This window comes from Callithrix jacchus, chromosome 1 (genome assembly GCF_049354715.1).
Source record: "Callithrix jacchus isolate 240 chromosome 1, calJac240_pri, whole genome shotgun sequence".
Classification (NCBI taxonomy): Eukaryota; Metazoa; Chordata; class Mammalia; order Primates; family Cebidae; genus Callithrix; species Callithrix jacchus.
In genome coordinates, this window is record NC_133502.1 from 207,688,860 (window position 1) to 207,712,342 (window position 23,483).

The window sequence follows — 23,483 nt, forward strand, 5'->3', positions numbered from 1 at the left end:
ACAACAAATAGACCCTTTCTCTGAGATCCCAAAGGAGATGGAGGGGCGGTTCCTCTACCCACCCTGAGGATTTGAAAGATGAACCCTTTTGGGTTCCACTGGAGTTTAGAAATCAAGTGTCGGCTCCTCTTTCTCCTCCAGGGATTGCAGGTGATTCTAGGACAGGGTCGCATCTTGTGTGCATCCACACCTCCATGCTCATTGGACTTTACTGAGGCCCAGTGCTGGGCACCAGGAAAAGAAAGTGGTCAAGCTCCACCTTTGAGGGGGCACTGGTGAACCAACCATGCCCAGAGGGTGCCAGGCGCTCTGAACCTCAAATCCAGCATAAACAACACCTTCGAAGTGAGGTCCTTCCCGACCTCCCTGTTTAATACTGCAGCCCCGCCCCGGCATGTCCTCTGTACCCCTCTGCTCTACTGCAGCCCCGCCCTGGCATGTCCTCTGTACCCCTCTGCTCTACTGCAGCCCCGCCCCGGCATGCCCTCTGTACCCCTCTGCTCTACTGCAGCCCCGCCCCGGCATGTCCTCTGTACCCCTCTGCTCTACTGCAGCCCCGCCCTGGCATGTCCTCTGTACCCCTCTGCTCTACTGCAGCCCCGCCCCGGCATGTCCTCTGTACCCCTCTGCTCTACTGCAGCCCCGCCCCGGCATGTCCTCTGTACCCCTCTGCTCTACTGCAGCCCTGCCCCGGCATGTCCTCTGTACCCCTCTGCTCTACTGCAGCCTACCAGACTGCAGCATGTACCTGGTCCATTGAACACCTCTCTCACCCCCCTAGAATGTAAACACCCTGAGGGGAGGCATTGTTGTGTTACTGACAAATCCCCAGGATCTAGAACAGGGATTGGAACAGAGCATTTGATTCCAGCATTGACTCAGCAATGTCTTCGTTCAGAAATAAAATCTGCAGATGTCGCCTGCATTTTGTCAGTGTTTGCTCCTTGAGAGTGGGGTCTTTAGGCAAGTAATTCATAGCCACCTGCTAGGTTCCCAAATAGTGCTGGGCACTGTGAGAATATAAAAGCTCTGATGTTCAGCCGGGCACAGTGGCTCAGGCCTGTAATCCCAGCACTTTGGGAGGCCGAGGCAGGCGGATCACCTGAGGTCAGGTGTTGGAGACCAAGCTGGCCAACATGGCGAAACCCTGTCCCTACTAAAAATACAAATATTAGCCAGGTGTGGTGGTGAGTATCTGTAATCCCAGCTACTTGGGGGGCTGAGGCACGAGAATCACTTGAACCTGGGAGGCGGAGGTTGCAGTGAGCCAAGATTTCACCATTGTACTCCAGCCTGGGTGATAGAGTGAGACAAAAGCTCTGACGTCCATCCTCCACTGGCTTTTGAAATAAAATAGAAATTCCTCCCTCCGTGGCCCCCGCCTACCTCACCTCCCTCTGCTTCCCCAGGGCACACCAGGCAATGTCTTCCTTGGCTTTAGGTTCCCCCATGCTCCAAGCTTCTTCGTGCCTCAGGGCCTTTGCACTTGCTGACCTTGCTGCTGGATCTCAGTGCAAATGTCCCTTCTTCTCACAGTCCTTTCTGTCCCCCCAACCCAGTTACCCCAGAAATCAACACCCATCACAGCTCCGTTTCGTCATCCGCACTGTCTGAAATTCTCTCCATCATTTATTTACTTGTAGAATCCATTTACTGGAGAATCTCAAATCCATGGGCTCCAAAACAAAGCCATTTTACTTTTTCCCAATTACTTTATTCCATCAAGCTCTGCGGAGGTCCCTTCCTGCTGGGTCTTAACAGGCTGATCCCAACATGTTTCAGACTATTCTAGTCATTGAAAGGCAGACCAGGCCAGCTCAAAACTCCCAGTCTTTGTTCAAATCTCTTTTCCAGAATAGTGGGGAAGGGAGCAAGATCTTTTATTCCTTTCTCTGGAGAAAAAAAGGGTGGGGGCAGGGAGAACCTGCATGTCTTCTCCACAGGCCTCATCTGGGTCCGGTTCCAACTGTTGCTATCCCCATGGTGGGGGGTGCCTGATTGTTTTGGGGCTGAGCCTCGTCTGTTGCTGGGGTTGCCTCAGGAAGGGGCAGCCATATGCCCCTCCAGCCCTGCCAGTGGAAGAGGCTGCTGCCCTTTGCCAGGTGGGAAGCAGATCCCTTTTCAGTGCCTGTCTGGCCACAGGACTCCCCTCCGTGTGGGTCCTTGTAGGAGCCCTCCGTGGAACACCTGTGCTTCCCTCCCAGACCGGGTCCTTGCTTTTCCTGGTGCTTCTCCCCAAGCCTCTCCCCACGGAACGCCCCACCAGAGAAAACCAAGCACAACTCTGGGATGTGTGCTTAACTTCCCAAGGGTGTCCTCACCACATCCAGCTGGGGGTGCGGTGCCAGCCTCCTCTTCCTGGCAGCATCCTGTCTTGGGGGGATCCTCTTGGGCCTCCTTCCCTTGGTGGGGGAAGGGGGTGCTGGGAGGGGCACCCACTCACCAACACCGTGGCCACCCTCACTCCCTCTCTCTTGACCATTCCAGTCTTACACAGAAAGGGAGGAGCAGGGAGCCAGGGGAATGGGGATTCACAGCAGCAGGACTGATTCTTCCGCCTCTACTGGGCCATGGGGGAAGGGGCCCTGTCCTAAGCTTCCCTGATCTCTTTAGGAGGTGAAGGGGCCCTGTCCTAAGCTTCCCTGATCTCTAACCAACTCTGGACAGCCGGAAATGTCCCCGCTGCAGCCCTTTGGTTATGGTGAGCCTTCCCTTCTGGAAGATGCGACACGAAACCAGCAGCCTGGCGTTGCTAGTGCCTAGGAAAACGCCCGGCACAGGGCAAGCCTCGGTAACTACTTGTTGAAGGTGTGACGTGGTCACTACAGTGGCTTCATGTTGAATAAGAAGAGAAGGGATGCGGGACAGCCTGATCCTGGCTGACACCATGTGCCCGGGTGCCCTACACACCCCTTACTTCACTTCTCACAGTGACCTGAGAGGCAGCCTAACCCCCACCCGCTCATGGCCAAGCTCAGGAGGAGGCAGAAGAGGCCGGTGGCTGGGGGCTAAGCTCTGGTGTCCATGATCCTGGCTCGGCCATCCCTTGGCTACATGTCTTAGTTCTCTGACTCCAGTTCCTCACTTGTAAAAGGGGGATGGTAAGATTGCACTGTAACTAAATTAGCGAATATATGTAACATGTGCTTAGTTCATGTAGAGACATGGCAGGTTGTAAACAGGAACCAGGGCAATTTCCATTATCGCCATTATCACTGGGACAGGCCCAGGTTGGTTCACCCCGAGGCCAGTGCTCTCTACACAACGTCCCTCCCTCCTCTGGAGGGGGAGTGATGGAGTCCTCTGGGGCACAGAGGCTGAAGGAAGCCGAGACCCCCCGGGGAGGGTGACAGGGAAGGCCTGGGACACCAGACCTTGGCTGGCAGCCTGATGTAAAAGGCGATGAGGCACCTTGTGGGTCTTCAATCAGGGGAGTGAGGCGATGAAAGTGGTGTTTTAGAAGATTAATTTGGCAGCAGAAACAGGATGGAAAAGAGTCGAGCTCAGTGCAAATGACGCCGCCGGCTGCCCAGCTCCCCCAGCAAAGCAGGAGCCCCAGGCCCCTGCGCTCAGGCTTCCCGGCAGCTGGACAGGCCAGGCCTCCATTAAGAGACAGGCACCAAGGGAGGCCGGCAGAGGGCACTGTTCTCCCGGTGACAGGAGCCACCTCCAGGGAGGTCTGGCATCTGGCTAGCCAGGAGCTGGCGGCAAAACAGATTCAGAACGAGGAGGGCGCCGGCAGCCCTGTCTCAGTCTCAGGACAGCTGTGGGAAACCATACACAAATGCTGGGCCAGGCCCTTTCAAAACCCCCTGCGGGCTCTGCTTTTGCAGCAGAGGCCCTTTAGGGAGCTAGTGTGACCTGCTGCGCAGAGTGGGCAGGAAGGACCACGCCCTCGGGCAAGGTGATGGCCCGAAGCACCAGCCTCACAGAAGGGAGGCCCAGGGTTCTGAGTGGGGCTCCCGGCTGCTCTGGAACTTGCAACAACGCTGCGGCCAAAGTGCACAAGCTAGGGCCACCCTGGCCAAGGGAGGAAGGAGCTGCTGCTTCTACGTTTTCTCTAATTTTATTTAAAGGCGTCATTATATATTAAAAGTGCAGAAGTAATTCTATCTTCTCTGGTTGCACGGCACGATCCGCTCTAGCCTTTACACCAGTGCCTGGAAAACCTTCAACTTCTCCCGGTACAGCTGGTGGAACTGCTCGGCCAAGCAGTGGAAAGGGGCTTTAAAGTCTTCCAACTCCTTCTGGAAAGACAGTGTGGAAAGTTGGCAGTGTTACTTACGGAAGGGTCAGTGGGCCAGCACTCACTCAGTGCTTCCCTCATTCAGGGGCTACCCACTTTCCGCTCATTTCATCTTCACACTCACGATGCCAATTTTACAAGGAAACCCATGGATTCAGGAGGCTCAGAGATGAAGGTGCCTTGCAGGAAACCACACCCCTTGTGAATGGCGGAGCTGGGGCCTGAACCCACATCTGTGTCCACAGAGCCTGCGCTTTTAGTTGCAATCACTGTACGTGTGATGAGATGTCAAAATGAGACCTTTCTCGCTTAGTTTTCACTGAGGCTCCAAAGGCCAAAGCAAACCACCAGATGAGCAGGAGCCCCTCGTCCCGAAGAGCTAGACAGCAGGGGGCGCCCTCTTCCTAGGCTGGTGCTGGACCCGGGCTTGGGCGCAATCCAGGTGAGGCTGTGGCTGGCTGAGCCAAGAGATGGCTGCCAGTGGGATGGCCTCATTGCCTCCCCCATCACACTAAACGGCCACAGCGGTACTTCCCGGGACCAGCAGGTCCAAGTAGGGCCAGCTGGAGCTTTCTTAAGGGGCTCAGCTGGGACGACCTCCGGGAAGGTGATGGGTTCCAATAAGAACAAACAGCCAGGAACTGAGGCTGCAGGAGGGGTGGAGGGAAACCACCTGTGAGAAGCAGCCTGCAGGGACACAGTGCCACTGATGGGGGAAGGGGCATCTCAGAGGTGCCCACGAGACATGAGCCGAACCCACCCGGCAGGTATGGAGTGGGCCACGACAGACCCCGAGAAACACACCACGCTGCTCGCAGCCTGTGAGAGGAGGTGCGGCTTTAAATCAAGTTCAGAATTCTGACAGTCATCCAGGGCAGGGCACCTTAATAACTGAAATAATGAATATTTTTGTGACTAAAGGAGCCCCAGAGAATTTCTGTTATCTGAGAGAGAAAAGAGAAGTTGAGGAACCTGGGCTGGATTTTATCTTCAGGGTGGAAAAAAAATGGGTGCCTCCAGGGTATGAGGGGACAGGCTGGAGGGGAAGGAAACGGCGCCCTCTCAACAGCCACTCTTGCTCTGTGGGTGCCTGGATGCAGTCAAAAAAATTTTTTTTTTTTTTTTTTTTTGAGAAAAAGTTGGCAGAAAAAGGAATGTACTACTTTCAAGACAGTAACTCAAGCTATGAATGCACTAAGGACCTGTTTTGAAATGATCCCTGGCAGCTGGCAATAACGCAACCTTGAGAAGAGGCCGTGAAATATCCCGAACGAAACAGGATTTCCAAACCGAAGAATGTTGCCGAAGGCATCAAGCTCAGTGCCTCCACTTCACAGAGTAGTCTGGGGCCCAGCCCAACATCCAGATTCTCCAATTTGAGAAGAGCTGCCTTTTCTCGAGGCCAGTTGGGATGAGAGAAATGTGCAGAGGAAACCAGGTCCCATGGAGAAAATCACCTGGACTTTCTAGCAAGGGAAAGCTAAGCAAGGAAAACAGTTGGCCAAGAGGAAGAGAGGTGGCAATGCTGAGAGAGTGCTGAGGAGAGAGTGGACAGTTTGGAGCCAAGATGGGCATTGACAGTACGCTCCCAACAGCCAAGGACTTGAAGGCCGTCACCCTCCAGTGGACAAAGAGCAAGAATTCAGTACCCCCCGCCAGGCACTCTTAGTTGTGCAGAGCATAAGGTGCTAGGCAATGCCAATATGGGAGCTGAACACTGCATCCGTCAAAATTAGAGGTAAGAATCGAATGGAAAAAGAATGAGGCCTATATAGCACCCGCATGGGGATTTCTAAATGGATTTGAAAGCACTCCAAAATGCAATCTTGGGAGAACTCAACAGAAAAAGGAAGGAATTCAATGCAGGTGAGCCTCAATAGACACCATGGAGTGCTTCTGAAATAGATGGAAATTGAACTATTTTCCAAGTACATTAAGAAGGTTGCCAATGACAGGAATCCTTTTGTCTGATGACTAATCATCCTCTTGCTGACAGTCGGGACACCTGTGGAGGAGGTTCGTTTAGCGTGAAGGATTCTCAGGGCAGGTCCAGGCTGGCGTTGAGTCTGGCCTAGAATTCTGTTCTGCAGAGTCCGGAAGCAAGCTCCCACGGAGGCCAGGGTACCCCTCCTAGAAAACCCAAGTTTTCCAGCTGGACAGGCCTGACTTCTAGTCCCGTTTCTAGCTTTTGTTTAACTGTGCGACCAGGGCAAAGCTACCTACACAACCTGAGTCTCTCTGTCATCTGTATAACAGGGACAGGAGTGTTACCTTATAGGACTGTTATGAAGCCTAAAGAAATAATGTGTGCAAAACAGCACACAGTAGGCCTTCAAGCCTTCAACAAACGTTACTTCCCCACTCCTTGCTTGGCTGGGAGGGCAGTGGTCACCACGGATCGTTTTGTACTTGCTTGTATTTAATTTTGTCCAACTGCTTAAAGCAATGAACAATATTTTTAAATATTTTAACTTCTGTTTGAAGAAATGCTTTGTAGTTTGTTTTTTGGCCTGAAATTTTCAAATATTGAAGGGTGTTAGAAAGTCAACCATGTAGGGACCTCCTTTGGGTTGGCAGGATGGTCACTGTGGCGTTTAGGCAGAAGAGGGGAGGAGATGGGCTTGGTGTTGGTTCGGCTGTGTCTCAGGCTGCATTTGGTTATATTTCCTTTTTAATTACAGCTTTCTTAACTGAGCTGCCAGTGGTGCTTCTATGAGCCTCAACTCAGGGGGGACTAGTTAACTAGCACAGATAATAGCACGTGCTTCCTGCAGCCTCTTCAAGCATAATTTACACCCACCCACTTCGACACCTGAACAGAGTTTAAACACGGAGACCACTGGCCTTTGGTGACTCATATTTTAGAGGTGGAGGTGGGTTTTCATTTCTGAGTTCTATCAAGTGTGCCAGGGGATGTGGGATATTGGGGTGTGGGGACAATTTCACAAATGAATGGAGGAAGGGGATACCGAAATCCTGTTTGCTAGGGGCACTACCGCTTACTGCTTTGCGCAAAGGTGAACTGCAGAAAAGGTGAGGAACCCTCTATAGAGGAAAAGCTCAGTGATTGGAACTTCATTAATTTAGCATTTGTGATAAACTGCACCAGAGACAAGGGTGATATTTATCTCTGCACAAGCCAGGAATACAAGGATTTAGTAAGTAATAACAGTATAAACAAGATTACTAGGGGCAATGTTTACACCTAAAGAAGGCTGACATCTACTGAGTGTTTACAGGCACCAGACTTTGTGATCCGCGTTGGATGTGCTCCGTATTGCCTAATTCTCATATTTAGGAGAAGGGATGTATTTGATTATCCTCATTTTACAAGCCTGAGGCACCAGTGGGTTAAATAACACATCCAGGATCCCACAGCCAGTTCTGCTACTTAGCATGGGAGATCGGGCGCCTGCCTTTAGCACTGTGCTTTTCCTAAGGAAGCATCCTGCTTTGGGGGGTTTTATAAGCTGGGACAGCAGCGTTGGGGTTATTACTTGTGGGGGTCTGTCTTGTAGACTCTGACTTAGCACTGGATGAATCAAGCACACTGACACACACAAACGATGCTTTGCTGGTTCGCCTGAGGGTCCTGCTGGCTTCCAGGCATTTTGGGGAGTGCTGTAAGCAGCTGCTGGCGGTTCTCAGCTACTGAGACCTGCATTTGCTGATGAAAGTTGAATTGACCAAGGCTTGAGTTAACATATCTGTAGAGAGAGTTAACTTCCTTCTGAGAGGGCCGTTTGGCTTAAACGTTAGTTTTAAGACTATGTGAGAAAACAAGTTAGTTAGGCCAACTCTTTGACACACTTCAGCTATTTGCTTCACCTATTATTAACCAAATGTAAGGGGATTTGGGCTGCTTTTAGCCGAAACTTTTACTGAAACTATAAAAAACTTTCAGGCCTTCTAGAAGGGTTGGAGACTATATTCTGATATTCTGAAACTTTTTCTACTAGTTTTCCTTTGATATTTTTGCTGCTTCCCACACAGCAGCACTGGTGACGGTTCTTGGAAGCAACAACAGAAGTGCCTAGAGCCAAAGTGTAGTCTGAGCAGAAGATGACCTCCAGAATATTAACCAGCCCATGGCTCTTTGGAGGGCCACAGAATCGGGTCCAAGTTATGACCAGGACTGTGCCAGGCCTGGGTGGTCTGCCCAGCTAAACTCTGGTGCGGGTCCCTGCGACCCACACCTGGGCCCCTGCTGGCTCTGACATGGATGTTCGGGGCCACTCCTGCTCCTACAGGACAGATCATCACTTTATGCCCTTCCTAGTGGAGTCTCATGTGACGTGTCTGATTGGTGCAGCCTGAGTCACATGCCTGCACCTTGGCTTCGGGGAGGCTGGGACTTTAAAACTCTCAAACAGAGTAAGCAGATTCCTAGGTGCTGGGCAGATAAAATCGGCATATATTAGGCTGGTGCAAAAGGAATGGAGGTTTTTGCCATTCAAAGTGTACTGAAGGTACTGGTGTCACTTGCTTTTTCTCCGTATCGAGGTCTTCTGCTCTTTGTGGCCTGGAGGCACCCTGGGGCTCTAACAGGGTGAGGACAGGAGGCACAGATGGGAATTAGAGACCATGAGTCCTAGTCTTGGCTCTGCCCTTCACTAATCATGTGACTTTGGACAAGTCACTTGAGCTCTTCAACATGGGTGTGTCAGAGGCCGGGAGCTACCTGTTCACCACAGCACTGAGCGGTGCCTGGAACACAGCAGGTGCCCCAAGATTTGTTGAACTGATGAGCTAATTAATTCTACTTGACCTATGATAGACCAAAGTGTCCAGACTATCCTGAGATATGACAGCACCCATTTTCCTGCTCACAGGCCTGACAAGTGCCCCTGCCTCCCCTGCAGCAGCCCTGGCAGCAGGACCAGGCCAGCATCCACTTCTGCCTCACTCCTGGTGAGCGCCAGGACCAACTCATCTCCACCCAACTCTCGGGCACCCCTCCTCCTTCCTTCCCTTTCACTCCTGAGGGCTGGGAACAGAGGCCAAGTGAGGCAGACCCTCTTAGGTTCTCTCTCAATCACCACCCAACCTCCCACAGTTCCTCAGCCATTTCCCCAGGGGGTTGTGGTACTGGTATAAACAGGAAACAAGAGTCCTGCTTTACAGGAAGGGGAAAAGCTCCTCTGAGGGCCCACCCCTTTTGGTTTACATAGACCCTCTAGGGAAAGACAAAAGCACTTAGGATGAGAAACACCTGGAGTGTCCTGTGTACCAAGGGCTCAGTAAAAGCCATTAGCATTTTCGGAGAAAATCATGCTCAGAAAGCTTCTCCACCAACTGCTCAGTAGCTCCCCCACACCCAGCACTGACCCAAAGATCAGAACAGAACAGAAGCCTTCCTTCAACGGAAGAAAGAGAAGGCAGTGAGGGAGAGCCAGAGGGAGCAGTGGGCAGAAGGGGATGTTCCTTGTGGCTAATGTCTGGCTTTTCCTTGGGAGGGACCTATCTCAGTCCAGAACAGCATTTGTGGAACTCATTTTCACCATGGACTTTCCGGGTGGAAAACTCTGCTGTTCGGGTTTCCTGCCCGCCTGGTGGGCTTGCAAGGCTTCCTGGGCAGCAGCCTTCTGAGTCTCCCTTTCAGTTAGTTATCTGTTGGTGTCAGGGGCCCACCCTCCTACCTGGATATTTCTCAAGACTCTGACACCCAAGGTAGTGATGGTCAGTGTTTGACCCCAAAAAGTAAAAAAAAGAAAAAAACTGTGGGGCCAACTTCTGGCTCACAGGACTGATTGTGAGGCCACATGAAACAATATTCCAACATCTGAGCCCATAATATCATGTGGAAGCATCAAGGGTCATGCCCACTGCACGCGGTACACTTGTATTTCTTACTAGGTGAGATCCAACTTTTCCCAGGGTTGGCTGGCTCATCTGCCTTAGTGCTGTGTCTGAGTGGCTACTGCTATATTGAGAAAAGATCCTGGGCTAAGAATGTAAACATCACTTCCAAATGAGACTCTGCATATGGTGGAATAACAGCTCCCCGCACGTGAGGTCATGGGAAAGACCGCTGCCAGCGGAGGCCCACTCCAGACTTGGCTACGAGGCAGGCAGAGCTACTCACCACGGATGTTTCAAAAAATTCCAGGCCCTGGCCCAGCGCCCACGCCCGGGCCTCGGTGGAGTCCACTGCTTGTCTGCTGGCCAGATCTGTCTTGTTCCCAACTAAAACACCTACACAAAAGAAGCAACCAAAATATGGCACTTTACTGTCACAGGCTGGAAGGACAGTGGGAGGAGAGATACAAGCACTATTTTTGAGGGGTGTAAACCATCCTGACAGCTGCCTGACTGTGGTGGTGATCCCCACAGGGAAAGCTGGGGGTCTCTCATGCTAGGCCCTGAGGGCCGCAGAGACCGGTGGGCTTTGCTTTTCATGCACAGCTTCTGCCAGATCTGTTTTCTAGACCTCATGTGTATCTGTCTCCCTTGCCTCCTTAAAAGGCTGCAAACGCGTGAAGGCGAGGGCTAAATTGATGTGCGCCTTTGTAATAATTCCTAGCACATGCAGCAAACTGTAAACTGGTCATTAATACTAATCTAAGGACCTGACGCGGAGTCAGGGATTCAGAGGTAATTTAGTTCAGCTCCCGGCTGCATCAGCTGCAGCTAATTTTTGAGCCTGTCTCTGGAGATCACTTTCCCAGTCTATAATGAGAATTTGTTGATCTCACATAGGGATGGGAAATACACTGATTTAAAGCATTCAGAAGTGACAACAGGATCTGAATGTTTACTTGTACCCCACATACAAGAGACAATGAGGAACTCTTTCCTGGGGTTAGCTTTCTGGAATTAACAACTGATATGACAGCGCCCTCCCCTGACTGTGTCTCCTCACAGCCCTTCAAGGTGGTGTTCTCATTCCCATTTCCTGTACTGGGAGAGGTGTAGGAGCTCACCATGGCTGGCATGGCTGCTAAGCAGCAGGGCCAGTGTATGCCCTAGGCCATCAGAGTCAAAGCCCAGGATCCCTTCTCCGCCCACAGCTACCTCTGCAATGCCCTAGTGCTCTTGAACTGAAGGGCAGAGAGGCTGCTGGGAAACATGGGTGTCTGCAGCTCCCACCTGGGAGACAGATGCCTGGAGCCTGTGACCGAGCCTTCTCCAGCCACTTGCTGCAGTTGCTGAAGGACTGTTCACTGGTCACATCATAGACGAGACATAAGACGTTGGGATTCTCCCACTGTGCAAGAGGGACAAGATGAGCATGTGTCAGTAACAGGAAAAGCGACTTCAAGGCAGGGAGACAATCTGGCCTTCCAAGGGAAAGGATATGGGGGGCAGAGGGAAATGAAAAACTATAAAGGGGATGGGAGTCAGAAAACAGCCACACCCACAGAAGTCAAACAATTCTCCCACAGGAATGAATGGGAGGGCCATGTTCAGTGGCAGGAGGCAGGGGCAGTGCCGTGGAGGACGAGAGCTCATGTCTGGGCCAGACTCTGCTGGGTGCTTCCGTGCATCGCTGTGAAACCTCCCAACTCGGTAGAGTCAGCCTGAATATTCCCACTTTGTAGCTGAAGAAACCCAATTCAGGGAGGGTAAGTGACTTGTCCAGGCCAGAGAGGCTTAAAAACAACGACACCGATGACAGAGATGGGGGACAGGGGAGTTCTTCTCTACTCAGAAATCCGCTTTCACCTGCTGCCGGCCTCATTCATTCATTCATTCATTCATTCTCCGGCTCATTTGCTTGAGAGCCCACCACCATGTAAGTTACATGTTTGTGCTTTGCAGCCCTGAAAGTAGATTCTTTCTTCACCAACCAGCCCTGGAAGCTTGTTTGCTTGCATCTCCTTAATAAGGGCTGGCTGTTTAAAATGCAGAGGGCACTTTCTGCTTCTCCTGCCACGTCTGCATCAGCCTAATCCAAACCACGCTGACACGTGGACAGGGCTCCATAACCCAATTAAGAGCCAAGGCCACACTCTCAGGGGTTGTTGCCTTCAGGGGCTGCTGAGAGTCCCAGGACATCCTGCTGCCTACTCCTGGACATAGGATGGCCCTGTATAGGCTGTGGGTGTGCACCCTGGTGCTCGTGACTCTTGGTCATGCCCTGGTTTCTGGATCCCCCAACCTTGTACCATTAGGACCTGGTTTATTTCTGGGGTATCAGTAACCTCCCAGGGGACAGAGGAGAATCCCTTTCCCTCCAGATTGATTCCTTTTCTGATCCTTGGAAGGCCAGCCCAGAGTCCACTCTGGAGAGCTCCTCCTCATCCTACAAGGCTGTGCTGGCTCCTGGCAGTGTCTGGGATGGGAGGACCGTACAGTACACTGATGAACCCTTCACTCCACAGATTCAGTCTTGAACTTCTGCTAGAACACACTGAGCTTTGCTACATGCATGCAAGAGACACCTCAGCATGGTTTTAACCCAGGAAACCCTCCTTCATCCAGGCTTCAGTGAGGGGGTCCTGGAGAGGTCTGGCATCAAGCAAGAGCCAGAGCAGGTGAGCCAGGAGTCAGGGCCGGCTGGAGGGAGGGTGTGAGCTGATGGCTCATGTGGCCTGGATTTGCCCAAATACATCTTCCTTTCTGTCAGGCATGGCAGCCCCAGTGCCAGGCCATGTACACGGCAGGCAATTGGGGTGAACATCACGAACCAGTGCATGAAGCCACCCTGCATGAAATCATTGTCATTAGATCTGCTTCTCTTAGATGGCAAAGAAAGGGGGCAGAAAAGTTTCCATTAAAATGTGGCCATTCTTGGAAAGGCAGGGGAGGGCTCTGGAGAACTCAAACCCTCTAATTAGCTCACTGGCCCAGATTAGTGGAGACTGTTACCGCGGAAGGTACAGCAAGCAGATCCTGTGGGGCTGGCGGGACAGGGGTGAGCGGGGCATGGTGAGCCCTGGGCAGCAGCGGGGGCATGTCCCGCAGTAAACCCCAGTGAAACCTGGGGGTTCCGGCCCTGTGGAAGTCCCGGTCCCCGCTCCAGGGGTGGGCCAAGAAAGTGAGCCTCATCATAGGCTAAGGGCTCTACAGCACTCCCCAGAGGGGCAGGAGGCAGTTGGTACTGTCCTGGGAGGTAGGGGACACCATCTGCAAGGGCACCATCAGGAGGGGGTTGCTCAAAAGAAGGGAGGCCCCGCAGGGGGAGGCTGCAAGGACTGAGCCACAGGGCTCTTTGCCTGTTGGCTCCTGGCCACCCCAGAGCTAGGGCCCAGGCAGTCACGCACATCAGCCATTCCCTTCTTGCCGAGTAGCCACGAGTCCTGGGCTGGGAGGAATACTCCTTAAAGAATTTTGCCATGGGAACTTCGTGACAGCACAGTGCAGTGAAATTGCTGTGTGAGCACTCTCAGGGGCAAACGCTTTGGGAGGAGGTGGTGGTGGTCAGGAAAAAGACCGCGTGCTACTTGCCAATTTATCCAGCATTTCCGAAAACAGCTCCTTGCCGGCAGAGTCAAAAATGAAGAATTCCTACAATCAGAAAAGCAAAAGTCTTCCATGGAAAAACCACAGGCTACGTACGAGTCACCAGCTCCACTCTCAGCTCACCCTGGACTTGTCTTAGGGGGAAATACAGGTACCCACATTTTCATACAGGCTCTGTCTTTTCTCCCAGGCACAAGAGAAGACGATGGGGAAAGGAGCGAACTGCAGAGTCTTAGGCAGGTACGAAGGGTTCTCGTACCAACCAGCACTTTCTGTGCAGAGTCTCACCTCTCCTAACCCTGAGTGCAAAAATTCCAGGAACAAGCTGACTTCCCACCTGGCAGAACAGAATGCTAAACAGGCCGACAAGTGCTCTGGTTTCCAAAAGGTCACTCTGCACTTTGTTAACCAAATTGATTTTCAAATCTTAGAACAGTTCTTTCTAAAGGAGGTCACTGACTAGGCCTGGGGAAGGTGTTGAAAGTAGGACATTCTGCCACCCTTCTGTGATGGCTAAGGTGTGATGCAGAGGGTGTGGGATGACCCTTCCTGCCCTGTCCAAACCTTCCCCTGCCCAGGTGAGAGCCCCCAGTGCTGCTCCCCTAGGAAATCTCCCCTTGGCAACCCCCCGAGCTCCCTCCTGGCACTGGGTATTCCTGGGGCCTCTGATCCCCGGCATATGCCGTCTGAACATCAGTGCCGTGGTCTGTTTTGTGTATTGGTTACCTGTGCACCCATCTTACCTTTGTCTGTAACAGAAGTACTTATACTGTTTTTTTTTGCTCACAGACCTGTTTAAGAATCTGGTGAAAGCTACAAACCCCCTCTCTAGAAAAGCACACACAAACATAACATCTTACAATTCAATTTCAAGAGCCCCAGGTTCCCATAGAGAGACGCAAGAACCTTGATATTAGATAACAAGCTCATTGAGGGCCAGGTCCATAGCCTAGTCTTCCTCCTCCTCCTCCTCAGTCCCTCCCTTGAATGCTTCCCGATTCTATTCCTAAATGCTTAGACAAGCCTAGGCCATCACCTTGTGCCGAATCTCTCCTAGGGAGGCTGGTGTGACCACGGGGACCCTGGTGCAGCTGGGGTAGCCCCGAGTTCCCTTGGGTAAAGGCATCACTCACCACACTGTCTCCTGTGTCAGGAACTGGCACTGTCTTCACCACCAAATCTATTCCTGTTGTCTGCCGAGGAACACCAAGAAAGTTAGCACCAAGGGCCCCCAAAGGGGGAGCGTGTTATAGGAGGACACACAGGCACCGCGATCCCAGGAGGGCTATCTCCAATGGAAGGGTCTCTTGTTGGGAAGTGGCTCAGCGTGCATGTCAGAGAGGACCAACTAGTCCTCTGTACCTCCCTGCCCCCAAGTGAGCTGCTACACATGGTGACCAAGTTGCTTGGGGCCAGTCTGCTGTCCAGCTGACCTTTCACCCCAGGCTAGTGGAAGAAACCATCTCCACGTGGCCCTTCGAGCAGCCTCTCATCAGCCAACTTAAGGCTTCTTCAAGGAACTTTGCAGTCACTCGCTCATGGTGAACTGAGCACTTGTCTTTAAGCTGTGGCCCCAGCTCACCAGTGTATAGCTCTTCTGGAAATGGGCTCCGTCACTGCAGAAGATCTGGGCCAGGGCGGTCTTGCCCACTGCTGGGTCTCCTGTTAGGTCAGAACAGAAAAAGCAATGCTCCAGTCCTCATCTGACTTGAGAATCTCCCGCTGCAGAACATTCGTCTAGAAACCAGAAACTTCAATGAGTTTTCGAAGATGGACTTGCCTCTCAGGGGACTTGTTCTGAGGCCTCGGGCAGGGCACAGGTCGATGAGACTGATCTGCAAACCTCACAACAGCCAGAGCACATTTCTGCACAGCTAAGCCTTTCATCCACAGGAACTGACCCAGAAGATAACAGAGCTTATGGAGGGCTTTGGGGCCCTGAAGACAGAACTGACGCTCTTCCACTGAAATGTGCCCTATGGGGAAAAGCTGTCACTTCCAAACTGGAATTTACTTTGAAGTCTTGAAGGTAAAGAAGTATGATGGCACTGACACGTAGACTCACCTGTTAACTGACCCAATCGGGGTTGACAGCTTCCACCTGAATACTCTCTTGGGGTGGGGGGACGGGGGTTGGGAGGGTCTCTGTATTTGTGGGAAGCAAGAAGTCTGAGGCTATGTTCATCATCCTGAAATCTGTTTCCTAATGCTATGCTCTGTCTCGATCACAGAGTGCCTGTTTATGACCCTAGGATTCATCTTCCCAGGGGCCTCTCCACCGATTCTTTTTTTCCTTTTGAGATGGAGTTTTGCTCTTGTTGCCCAGGCTGGAGTGCAATGGCACAATCTCGCTCACCGCAACCTCTGTCTCCTGGGTTCAAGTGATTCTCCTGCCTTAGCCTCCCTAGTAGCAGGAATTATAGGCACGTGCCACCACACCCTTCTAATTTTGTATAGTAGACACGGGGTTTCTCCATGTTCGTCAGGCTGGTCTCGAACTCCTGACCTCAGGGGATCTGCCTGCCTTGACCTCCCAAAGTGCTGGGATTACAGGCGTGAGCCACTGTGCCTGCCCCCTCACCACCAATTCTATCTGCAATAGCAGCCATCTCCACCAAGCTCGTCTCTCGCCTACTGACTTGATCTCCCTTTCCTTTGCTGGTCAACAGCCCCAGAAACTGGTCCCTCAGAACTAAAGGTTTATGTTGCAGTTTTCAGTCTGAGACCTGAGTCTTTCACAAGACTGCTGGGAGCCATTTCATCCAGCGCTCCTCCTGTGCCCATCACGGATGCTGGAAACTCTCCCTGCCCATCTTTAATTCCCCTTTGCCCTCCCCATTTTCCCTCCCCTGGCTCTGCCGAGCCTCCTCTGATGCTGATTGTGTTCATTTGCAATCTCTTTTCCTCCCGAGTCTCACATGGACTTGCACTCCACCGTCCAGGCCCCGGCAGAACGCGTGCTACTTCTCAGCTGGATCCTTAGCAAAAATCGGCACCATACTCCACGGCTTTTGGCCCGCATCACTTGGTGCCGCCCCTTCACCTTTGCTTCCCATTTTCCAGTGGGCTTCAACACTTCTTTCCTTGACTTCTCAACAGCCTGCCACTGTTCACTTTTCAGTTGTGACTTTCCCACCTATACTTTTCTCTTGTAAGACAATTATTTCACTACTTGTGGCGTTCTGTTTTATGTGAACTCCCCCAGGTTTGAGTGAGCTTTTCAGGTCCTGCTTTTCTATTTGTCACCACTCCTTAGAAGGGAACCAACATGTGCTGAGCCCCCCCTCATGGACCTGCTCACACAATCTCATTCATTCTTTCCCCTCCAAGCTATCATTAACCTTGCCTGACAGATGAAGAGACTGAAGCTCAGAGAGGCTGGGTCGCCCGGGATTCCAACCTCCTGCTCTTCCCAGGCCCTGCTCCTCTCCTAGAGCTGAGGGACCACTTTTGACCGCCCCCCCACTTTTTTGAGAGGGAGTCTCTGCCGCCCAGGCTGGACTGCAGAGGCACAATCTCAGTTCGCTGCAACCTCCGCCTCCCGGGTTCAAGTGATTCTCATGCCTTAGCCTCCTGAGTAGCTGGGACTACAGGTGCATGCCACCACAGCTGGCTAATTTTTGTATTTTTGGTAGAGACAGGGTTTCACCATGGCCAGCCTGGTCTCAAACTCTTGACCTCAGGTGATCCGCCTGCCTCAGCCTCCCAAAGTGCTGGGATTACAGGCATGAGTTCTGACCCATTTTTAATGCTGCCCCTCTAGGGCCTCCTCACCTCAGCCTTCCATGACATCTGGGGCAACAGACACCGCCAAGACTGTCACGGGGCACCATCCATCTCAGAACAAACAGAGCACATCGTTTTTCCTTCCCTGGGCCCTGACTGCGCCCGCCCTCCCAACTCCAGTTCTGCTCCTGAATCCAGCTGGAAATCAGCTCCTCCTGCTTGTGAGATTCCCTACAGATTTGTTCTGCTTAATTTCATAAATCTTTCCTCTGACTGTCAGTCAGAGTCACCAACACTTAGGAGAAACCGCCTGTGTTGGCTATGAGGGCTCAGAAGCACAGGGAGGTGAAAAATAACTGATAAACACATTTGCAGAGCAACAGGATGACAAGTGCAAATTCAAGTAGCATAAACTGAGAACCAAGGCATCTGGGGAGCATCGAAGAAAGAAATGAATGAGAGGGTTCACTGGTGAGGGAGCCTTCCCAGGGGCAAGGACTGGGCCTGGGGGTGACAGCAGGCAGGGCTCTGCAGGACACAGAGGATGACATCTGCAAGGGCATGATGTGAGGTCACCTGCGACCTCACAGTTGGCAAGGCTGATGGCCTTTTCTTGGTTCTCATCCTCCTTGACATCTCTGAAGGATGAGTCAGCCTGAAGCAGCCCCTTCCTTCCTAAGTCCTGTTTCTGTGGCCTCAGTGACCCTTCCCTGGCCTGGTTCTCCTGACACCTGCCTCTAGAGTGTGGGCATTCCCATGGGCCTATCCTTGGTGGCACTGTGCTCCCAGTCCACTTCATCCCACTGACTCTCGTCACCTTGACTGAAGGCAGGATCTCCCTCCCACGGGTTTTTTGTCTGTATATCAAAAAACCCGTGTGCCTTGCCACTAGAATGAAGGACCTTCCTCCAACCTCAGTCTGTCTATGGCCAAACTCCACCATGCCCTGGTCCTGAGTGGGTTGCCCCCCTCGCCCATGCTTTCTGTTTGTGATGCCCCTGGGTGTTTTCATTGTCCCCAGATTCAACGGGTCACCTTGGACTGCTCCTCCTTCCTCCTATCTCCAGGCTGTCTCCCTTGCATTCCTCACCTCCTTGGCTGAGTCTCAGCCCACCTCTGCTCAGCCTCCCTGCTGACCCCACCCCACTGAGCTTAGACCACGGCCTGGTTTTCTGTCTCAGCCCCGAGTCCATCCTGCTGTGGTGTGCCGGAGAGGGTACTCTACAGACACATTTCTCCCTTGCTAGGAGGTTCCTGTTAGGCTCTGCCAACGGGGGTTCTGGAGGAAGAAGGGAAGGCTGGGGTCAGGGGAGAGGACATTGCTCTTCCTGCCTCTTCTCCTTTTTCTTGGCACCACCCTAGCAATGGCCTGCACCCCAGCAGCACTAACTGCTTCCTGTCTCATTTGTGTATGTGTGTGTGTTTGCACTCCCAGACAAGCCTTCTTGTTGCCCGTGAGGAGCCAGCAGCAGTGGGCAGTGCCCTCTTCTCAGATATCTGCACCTCGGCTCCCAGAGCCCCTCCTCCCTGCTTATGGGCTCTGAGAACCCCACCTGCTTCCCCAGCCCGAGAGGCGGTGGCCCTTCTTCCTGCAGTTACTACCTGTGCTGCCTCAGTCTCCCCTTTTCCCTTTCCAGCCCTCTGGCACGTGTGTAATTAACATCCTACTGAACTCCTCACTGTTGTAAGGCTGAGTACAGTTCCTGGTTTTTGCCTGGCCCCTGACTTACGTAGTCCTGGGTACCAAGAGTGGTCTTAAAATACAGACCCTCCAAGATGGTTTGGAGCTGGTTTGGTGCGTCTTGCCCTGAAAACACGGCTAAGCTCTTCCCAGTGGGAAACGGGTCCTGGTGCTCTGTGGCATGTGCTGGTGTCACACAGCAGGTGACTGAATTCCTAAGGTGCCAGCACCAGCTGGGCAGGGCCCCTTCCGCAGGGGTCTGGACCCCAGCTCCCTGGGGCTCTTCAAGCTTCTGACACCCGAAATGTCTGCCCGCCACTCTGTGTCATCTCAATGCTGCCTTCTTGCTTCTTCAGTTCTCCAACAGCTGATAACCAATTCCACATATTAAAATTTCTCTGCTGAAATGACTGCGTTTCCTGCCTTCCTGACTGTGCCTTGACTGAAAACATTTCCTTTCTCTTCTTTTTTCTCCCTGCTGTAATCCGCCCAGAGCGTGGCATCAACACATGAGCCCTCATAACACAGTGCCTCCATCTTGGCAAACCTTCACACAGACCCACTGAGGATTTCTTCATGGCCCACCCATCCCCACGGTCAAACCTACCTCACCTTCCCACTCTCTCCCCAACAATCCCTTACCCCAAATCTGGGCTCTGCATTCCTGTCCGCCCCGTGCCTGGAAATTCCTCAAGGCCACCTCCTTCTAGGTACTCCTAGACCAAATTCAAATCCCATCCATTCTCTGCAAGGAAAGCTCAAGTGATATCCTTCGTGCCTTTGAAAGCCATCGCTCCCTCCGTCTTTATGTGTGTGGCTAACGCAGACCATTGCATACTGGTAGTGTGAGATATGACGTCAGAGCAACCCTCCCAGGAAGCTCTATTACTATCTCCATGTATATCAAGAGGCAGAATATCACGGTACTTAAGAGTGCAGACTCTGGAGCCAGACTCCAGCTCCATCGCTTTCTAGCTGTTGTGACTTTAAATCAGCTACTTAACCTCTCTGGGCCTCAGGTGCAAAATGTGTAACACAGGATAATCCTAGCATCTACCTTGCAGAATTGTTATGAGAATTTAATGAGTCAATATGCACAGTGCCTGGCAGATAGTACTATTTAAGTGGGGTTTTTTTTAAAAGTAAAAAAAATATAGATAAATGTCAAATGTTGTTTCCTCTCTTCTCCAGAACCAGAACAAGTAGCAGCTGTGCCTTGAGGTACTTTCCGCACCTGGCACACAAAGAGCACTGGCTGTTGTTTGCTAGAACTTCTCACACACATCTTAGTTCTTCCTTGAGTGTAACTGACTCACGCTTGCATTCCCACTGCACCTTGCATGGTGACTCACACACAGTAGGTGCTCAGCCAGTATCTGTTCAAAGCATCAACACTTGAACTGAACGTCAGCTCCTTCAATGACTAGATACGTGAGAGAAAAAACAGAGCAACTCAGTTTAAACAGCAGGGCTATGGGGCATGGATGGAAAAATAAAACCAATGCTGTAGGTGTGTGTGTGTGTGTGTGTGCGCGTGCGCGTGCACGCGTGTGGTGGGCATGGCAAAGTGGGCTGATTTCTGGGCTGAGGTCTTTTGGTCCCCAGAAACTTTCAAGAGGAAATGCTGCGGAGGCCTTGAAAAGAGGCTGCAGGCCAGGCGCAGTGTCTCATGCCTGTAATCCCAGCACTTTGGAAGGCTGAGATGGGCGGCTCACTTCAGGTCTGGAGTTCAAGACCAGCCTGACCAACATAGTGAAACCCCATCTCTGCTACAAATACAAAAATTGGCATGGTGGCATGTGCCTGTAATCCCAGCTACTTGGGAGGCAGAGACACGAGAATCGCTTGAACCTGGGAGGCAGAAGTTGCAGTGAGCTGAGATTGTGCGCCATTGCATTCCAGCCTGGGTGACAGAGTGAAACTGTGTCAAAAAAAAAAAGGGGGGGCCAGGTGTGGTGGTTCACACCTGTAATCCCAGCACTTTGGAAGACTGAGGTAGGTGGATCACTCAAGGTCAGGAGTTCAAGACCGCCTGGCCAACATGGTGAAACCCCGTCTCTACTAAAAAATATGAAAAAATTAGCTAGTCATGGTGGCAGGCACCTGTAATCCCAGCTACTCAGGAGGCTGAGGCAGGAGAATTGCTTGAACCTGGGAGGCAGAAGTTGCAGTGAGCCGAGATTGCGCCAGTGTGCTCCAGCCTGGGCGACAAGAGTGAAACTCCATCTCAAAAAAAAAAAAAAAGAAACAGAAGATGAGGATCATGGCTTGAGGACAGCGTAGCCTGGGCTAAAGCCCTGGAAATCAGGTTGGAATCCAGGGTCTGGATCATACAGTTCTGCCGTTTCCAGCTGTGTGACCCACAGCAAATGTCCTCATTTTTCTGGAACTCAGTTACCTCATCTGTAAATGAGAATGGCAATACCACCAATCCTACAGGGTTGCTGTGAGGATTCAGTGAGACCACCTGTAATCGAGGGTCTATCCCAGAGCTGGTGCCCAGAAAGTGTTCAGTAAGTTAGCTCCACGCTGAAAACCGAATTTAAAAGGAACAGAGATAAGCCCATTGAAAAAGAAATATATAACTTCAGAAAATAATGTTCCCAACTTATCCATAAAGAAATTAAAGCTCAAAAAAGTGCTTTGTCCAAGATGACACAGCCAGTAAGAGGAACGGGCAGAATTCCTTTTGTTACACAACACTGCCTCCTCTGGTGCTCTGCAAACAGGAGACTCTCCTGAGAACCATTCATTTCTTTTGCTCCAGTATGATTCAGTTACTACTGTCAGAGTCATCTTTCTATGTTACCCTTTTACTTTCAAATTATAAAAGCCATTACAAATATGATCATTTACTTTCAGTCTGGAAGAGTGGACTTTTTTTTAAAAAAAGAAATCTCTTTTTCTCTATGTAATTTCTCACCACTTCTTTCCTGAGCTGGTGGGGAAGCCCGGAAAGGTCACAGCTTTCAACGGAAACACGAGTTAAGAGTTTCAGAGTTGGGCAGATCTAGTACGTAGCCCAGAGTGCTACAGTGGGACCATTTCATGCAATATGTGTGCCTCGTATGCAGTAAGGATCCAGTAACGTGCGTATGTGTTTCGTGTAGTCAAAAGGTCTATAATCCAAGCCATTTTTTCTAAATATGCAGACTGATACGATGCACTAAAAATATGCGAGCCACATAGCCATCCACTCTGAAAGTATTAATCGAGTGCTTACTATGTTCCAGGTATTATTCTGGGCGCTTGGGATATATCAGTCAACAAAACAAAGATTGCTGCCCTTGGGAGACTCAACATTTATGTCCTTCTTGGAGCGGGGCAGCACAGTAAATTTGGGTCTTAAAGACAACACACAAGTGCCTTTTGCGAACTCGGGTCACTACACTCCTGTCACCGTTATCAGAGGGGGTGAGGTCAAGGGAAAAAAATCCCACAGTAAAGACTACCAAAGTCACCGAGCCTAACTTTGGGGTACAGTAAATATTTAGCTGAAGGACTCAAGGTTTGCTTAAGTTTTGTTTTAACGAGTCTGCTGCTCCAGAGTTTTAACTAGTGACTTTTTTAACGAGTCAGTTCAACCGGTGAAGGTGGTCTCGGCGTATGGCAGGGAGCAGGGGGAATCCGCTGGAGCTGCGAATGTGCCACGGAGGATCTTTCTTCCGCGGCTAATGTAATTTACTGTATCAGTAATGGCAGTAACTCGCCTTTAGGAGAGAGAGAGGAAAAGAAGGTAGGAAATTTAGGTGAACAAAAGCTTTGGATGAATTTTGAAGGCCTGGGACTCCAGAGACCGCTGTATTCAAGCGCAAGTTTTCAGACTCACCTGCCAGGATGCATTTGGCTGCCAGCTTCACCATGGTAACCAACACTCCCGCGAGCCGTACCCTGAGGACAAGAGCGGCTGCTAGAGGCGCGGGTGGGTGGGCTTCGGGCCCTGGGCCGTCCTGGAACGGGGAGGTGGGGAGGGCTGATCTCAAGGGCCGGTGGCCGCGGCGGGGCTGGGGATGACCGGGCCCAGCCCTCCTGGGCTGTGGGCGGTTAATGGGCGCTGGGAGCGGTGTATAGGGGGGCTCCAGATGGGTCCGGCTCGAGGCCCGACACGGCAGTCTGAAAAGATGCAAGCGAGCGGACACGGCCTGTGCTCCCGGCACAGCTCCTCAGCCCAGCCTTCCCCAGCGGGGCCAGGGAAGGATCTCCTCCCGCCCCAAGTACCCGGCCAAACGCACACTCCAGGCAACCATAACCCACCTGCCCCGCCTCCCCCTCCTCGCTGACTCTCGATTGGTTGTCGCCAATAGCTCCCACCCTCGAGGGCTTGCAAAGACCCAATGGGAGTAGAGGGTGGGGACAATAGCCTTTTCTTGAGACACAATTCGTGAAGTTATTTGTTCTTCAAGTTCATTCTGCTGGACAAGTGGT

The 23,483-nt window shown here is 51.8% G+C and overlaps 1 protein-coding gene across 3 annotated transcripts in view; it reads right to left on the bottom strand.

Annotated features, from left to right (window-relative positions):
• IFT27 (intraflagellar transport 27) overlaps nucleotides 1–23,347 on the bottom strand; it is a 25,705-nt gene extending 2,358 nt beyond the window's left edge. The window contains exons 1-8 of one of the 3 annotated variants that reach the window (XM_078339845.1): nucleotides 23,313–23,347; nucleotides 22,888–22,949; nucleotides 15,234–15,313; nucleotides 14,785–14,844; nucleotides 13,637–13,696; nucleotides 11,336–11,453; nucleotides 10,332–10,441; nucleotides 4,051–4,247 (exon numbers count right to left, since the gene is read on the bottom strand). In XM_078339845.1, the coding sequence (XP_078195971.1) occupies nucleotides 4,149–4,247; nucleotides 10,332–10,441; nucleotides 11,336–11,453; nucleotides 13,637–13,696; nucleotides 14,785–14,844; nucleotides 15,234–15,313; nucleotides 22,888–22,921 (561 nt within the window). In that variant the 5' untranslated portion in view covers nucleotides 22,922–22,949; nucleotides 23,313–23,347 and the 3' untranslated portion in view covers nucleotides 4,051–4,148. Of the gene's footprint in view, nucleotides 1–4,050; nucleotides 4,248–10,331; nucleotides 10,442–11,335; nucleotides 11,454–13,636; nucleotides 13,697–14,784; nucleotides 14,845–15,233; nucleotides 15,314–22,887 lie in introns of those variants that run through there. The other 2 variants (XM_078339856.1, XM_009010214.4) reach the window with 2 other exon arrangements.
• Between the last annotated feature and the right edge of the window lie 136 nt (nucleotides 23,348–23,483).